The sequence below is a fragment of the Echinops telfairi genome, unplaced genomic scaffold (assembly GCF_000313985.2).
Source record: "Echinops telfairi isolate 266 unplaced genomic scaffold, ASM31398v2 ScPeMD7_18;HRSCAF=68, whole genome shotgun sequence".
NCBI lineage: Eukaryota > Metazoa > Chordata > Mammalia > Afrosoricida > Tenrecidae > Echinops > Echinops telfairi.
In genome coordinates this window covers 9,056,221-9,061,003 of record NW_022103915.1, presented here as the reverse complement: position 1 = coordinate 9,061,003, position 4,783 = coordinate 9,056,221, and the positions used below count along the sequence as shown (strand labels likewise).

The 4,783-nt window shown below is 51.9% G+C and overlaps 1 protein-coding gene across 1 annotated transcript; it reads right to left on the bottom strand.

Moving 5' to 3' along the window:
* Positions 1 to 405: 405 nt before the first annotated feature.
* LOC101662514 (phosphoethanolamine/phosphocholine phosphatase-like) lies at positions 406 to 1,209 on the bottom strand. Its single transcript, XM_045287719.1, has one exon. It carries the CDS (start codon positions 1,207 to 1,209, stop codon positions 406 to 408), a length of 804 nt encoding a protein of 267 aa, XP_045143654.1.
* Positions 1,210 to 4,783: the final 3,574 nt, after the last annotated feature.

Sequence of the window (4,783 nt, the reverse complement as noted above, 5' to 3'; positions counted from 1 at the left end):
GTGGGTGAAGCAAGGTCGAAGAGGGGGGCTGGGGCCGTCGGCGGAGGGTGCCATCTTCTCTCCGATGGGAGTCACGTGGACCATAGGTGGCTGGGCCCTAGAGGACTTCCGGACACTAGGTCTCCTTGAGAGCAGACCAGGGAAGGGGCAGTTAAAGCAGCGGGACATGCCACTTCTCGCCTCTGCCACGGAAGCCCGACAACCTTCCAAGGAGCCCGCCCCGCCTCGGGTGGCCGAGCACGGGATGTAACGGTTGCAGCAGAGCTGGAGAACTGCATGGCGACCGCTCCGAACCCAAGGAGAAGAGGCCGCAACCCCCCGCAGCAGTGCGGTCCCCAAGCGAGCGAAAGGGGCATCATCCATAAGTCAGTCTGTCCCACTTGCCGCCCCCTGCGGCGGCCGCCCTCAGCACCCCTGCAGCACCTGCTGCAGGTGGAGGCGCACGTCGGCGGCCGTCTCCCAGGGCACCACACCGGCGCGGAAGGAGCTGGGCTCGGCCTTCTGCGCCTCCTGGATGAGCCGATGCATGGGGTAGCCGCGGCGCGGGAAGGCCACGTCGCCCCCCGCCAGCAGCTCCAAGGGGCAGAAATCGTTGGCGCCGTCGCCCACGTAGAAGAGGCGCTCGAAGTGCACACCGTCCTGGGCTCGCTCGCGCAGGTAGTCGCTGAGCACCTTGTGCTTGCACAGGTTGGCAGGGCAGCGCGCGCAGCTGTGAGTGTGGAAAGGGCGCAGCGCCAGCAGCCCCCGCGAGTCCGGGCCCGAGGGGTTACTCAGGATGCGCCGGAACAGGCCGTGGTGGCCGGCGGCGCGCAGCGAGCTCTCGATGCCGAAGGTGTTGGCGTCGGAGATCACAATTACCTCGAAGCAGGCGCCCTGCTCGGCCACGAACTGGAGCAGGTCGCCCATGCCAGGCGACAGGGGGATGGCCTCGTAGACGGCGCGCAGGTCCCGGGGCCGCATGCCCTGCTCGCCCAGGTACTGGAAGACGCGTTGCATGTACTGGTTGTAGAAGCCCTCGCGGTAGGTGGCTCGCAGGCTCTCCGGCAGCCGCTGACCCGGCGCGGCGCGCACGATCGAGTCGTCGCTGCTTTCATCCACGATGGTCTCGTCGAAGTCGAAGGTCAAGAGGAATCTCGGTGCACCCTGCGCAGCCATCCCGCCTTCCCCAGACAGGCCTCGGAGGCCGACGACTGGGAAGCATCCACTCATTGTCAGCACAGCACCCGAGGCACCCACAGTAGGGACTCTTGGCCTCCAACTGTCTTCCAGAGCTCTTCTGGCAGCTTCGTCCCGAGGAATCAGCTCTTGGGTCGCCGAGTCCCTCTGAGAAAGTGAAGCAAGCCCTGAGCAGTCTCAGGCTGGAGCAAGGAGAGGAGGGGTTTTGGTTACCTGAAGGCCCCGCCTCCCAGACGCTATAGCCAATCACAAACCCTCGCCTACTCCCTCCAGCCTTTTAGACAAACGGTCCCAGATCGAATCCGAGATTCTTGACAGCTGTGGGATCCAGAGCAGCAAGAAGAAGAAATGCCCCACAATGTCTACCAACGTATCGAGGAGGTCTCTGAGGAGATCTCACCAGGGCTGTGACCTGAGGCACTGTTTGGCGCTCAGCAGAGCCCATCATGGAGTTGACTGTTGTGTTAGATGGCATCATAGCGGGGCCTCAACTGCCAGCCTCGGAGATCTCTGGGCCAGCCAAGTAGACACAAAAACTCACTCACAGTCACGTTCTCCTGTGGCTACTCTTAATATCTTCTCTTTGCCTTGAGTCTTTTCGTGGTTGGACTATAATGTGCCCAGGTGAGTTTTCTTGGCATTCTCTGGTCTGGAATTCATAGAGTTTCTTGTACTTGTAGGTTGGTATCTTTCATTATTTTTGGAAATCCCCTTTTTAAATATTGCCTTTTCAAGTGTGGGATACAGAAAGGTTTTTTCCCCCCAGGTGGAATGTCCCCCCCAAATACATGCCCAACCTCGGATGCTGCTTGCTGGAGCACGGTGGGTGGTTAGCGGCTTTGAGGTATTCTCCCTGAGGGCATCAGCCATCTAGAGCAATCAGACCCTATTGTCTGTCCCACCATAGGTGGGGCCCCCTCCCTGCTGATAGGATAGTGCATTGTTTCCCTGAAGGAGAGCCCAGAGACAAGTTCAAGCCCGCTCAAGGAGAACCAAGGTTAGGCTGCCATCTTGAATCTAGGGTCTGCCCATCTTGTCACTTGTGTACCCCTAGTCTAGCCCCTTCCTATTGCGTGTACACCCTTAGCTCATCTCCTTCCTGTCATGTCTGTTGCACAGCCCCTTCCTGTGACGTAGGTGGTTACCTGTAATCAGGGGGGCTTACACACCCCTAAAATGTATATAATCCTTGGTTAGAAATATACTCTCCTCTCTGCGTACAGACCTGGCTGCTGAGGTCATGGCCATCCCAGAGGGGCGCATGCCACCATAAATGTGTCTGCCTCCTTTATTTTATTCTCCCTCCCAGCTCTCCTGTCTTCTATGGCTTTACTATTATCTTCATACATTTTAACAGTACAATTGCACCTACAGACCCCTCGGTTGTCAGAGGCTGGTTTGCTCTGACATTCAAGAATCTCTTTTTTTCTCTCTTGTTGTTGCCAGGTGCTGTTGGCCAGTTTCAATGCATAGTGACCCCCATGCACAAAAGAACAAATGTCTGGTCCTGCACCGTCAAATCGTTCCTGTGTTTGAGCCCATTGCTGGAGCCATTATGTCAATCCTCCACCTCGCTGGAATATCCCTCTTTCAAACTGACTTTCTACAATCCCTTCTCCAGAAGTTGTTCCTTCCTAGTGGCGCTCCAGTTACACTCATGTTGGCCGGTCCATCATGCTCCATGTGGTTGGCTCTGTCATGTTCGTTCTATTTAACTTGTGTGCTTTGGTTTGGCTCTTCTTTGTTCAGATATTGACCTGTCTTCTGCATCACTAATCCTGTATTCTGCTTTATCTAGTTGGCTCTTAAAACCAGTGAGGTCTTCATTGAGTGTTTCAGTCATATGACTATTAAAACATATTACTGATGAACAGTTTCCATGTTTATCCCTTGTGTATAATTTCCTTTATTTTGAATATATTCACTCTAATTACTTTTCCTTTGTTGGCAACGTTCAAAATTGATGTCATTTGTAGATCTTTGTTTGCCTTTGGTGGAGTGCCTCCTGAGCTTGTTGTACACTCGGTATTGTGTGTAAATGACTCACACAAAAATGATGTAATGCTTTTTTCCACCAAAGAATCTCTCTCTTTCTTTAGGACTGAGCTGGGCTGTGACTGGGATGGAGTTTCATTGATGCTGTTCACCTTTGGTTGGTGCTTGGTTTTTAAGGATGGCTTTTCTGAATCTGAAGCTCCCTCGATGCTAGAAGGAGCTCTTCCTTCCCTGCACTTTTAGCTTACTTCCCCCCTGGCTGATTCCACAGGTTTTTATTTTAAGGATTCCAATGGTCATAAAATTGGAATTCTATTTTAAAGATTCCAATCCCCTTAAAATCATATTTTTGTAATTTTTTCACTCCCTGCCCTCCCCCAGTCATCGGGGCTCAGCTGTTATGACCTAGGACAAGTTACACAGAAGTAGAGGTTAGAAATTATATATATACATATATAATTGCTGCCCAGAGGTTAAAAGAACACATGCCTATCTATCTCCAATAACAGCAATTACATAGATGCACATTCTATACATGTTGCTGTATATTGTATATAAAAATTGTCATGTGCTGCTGTGTTCGAAGAATTTTGGAGAATATTGGTCAGAGAATAGATGTCCAAAAAAATACTTTTTGGATTTAATTAAGTCTAATGCATCTTGTCTCTGCAGAGAAACCCAGGTTTTCTAACCTCAGCTGTAAGGACCATGATCTTGCTATTTCGGACCTCTACGTTTCAGTCTCCCCATTTGTAGGATGGGGTACACAGTGTCGAATCCTCCTCTAGTGGAACAGTGGATAAGGCGCTCGGCTGTGAATGCACCAGGCCTTCTGCAGGAGAAAGAGGCGGCGGTTGGCGTCTGTAAAAAACTTCCTACAGAGGAGCAATTGCGCAGAGTTGACTCAAGGGCAGTGGGGTTGGGATTTGTCACAAAGCTTTGTAGTAAGAATTTCATAAGACCCGGGGGTACAAGGTGCTGATCAGTCTTTACATACGGCAGTTATCTGTGGGGCAAGGAGAGTCCCCAACAAATCATCACAGGTCCGGTAGGCGCGATTGTACAGCGATACTAAATAAAGATTATAGTAAAGTCTTGGAGAGCATGAGAGATAGAAGAGTCAAATAATGGAGTCAGACACGTTTCATGGTAGCATGCTCACCTCAGCCCCGCTTGGTGCTCCTCGTGGGGGGAGCCCGGCCTTGAGAGCAGGAGAGAGCCCCCACTTTATTGCTAACCAAGGGTTATATCTCCCTCAGGGGGCATGATTACAGGTAACCACGCATCACAGGAAGGGGCAGTACAATAGGTACACACATTGTAGGAAGGGGATCTATGATAGGCATAAGCGTAACAAGAAGGGGATGAGCTAGGGGTGTGCCCATAGGAACCGGAAGGTCTAGGGGTATACATGTGACAAGATGGGCGGACCCTAGATTCATGATGGTAGCCTAACCTTGGTCATCCTAGGGCGGGTTTGACCTCTCTGGCATCTCCTACAAGGAAACAGACAACTACTATCCTTATCAGAAGGGAGTGGGCCCTATTTGTTGTGGGATAAACAGTGGTGCCTGCTTGGTCTAGATGGCTGATAACCCTTAGGGAGAATGAC

What these genes read in the sequence shown, in the direction of transcription:
- LOC101662514 (XM_045287719.1), bottom strand. Translation starts at nt 1,209, where the DNA reads ATGAGTGGATGCTTCCCAGTCGTCGGCCTCCGAGGCCTGTCTGGGGAA.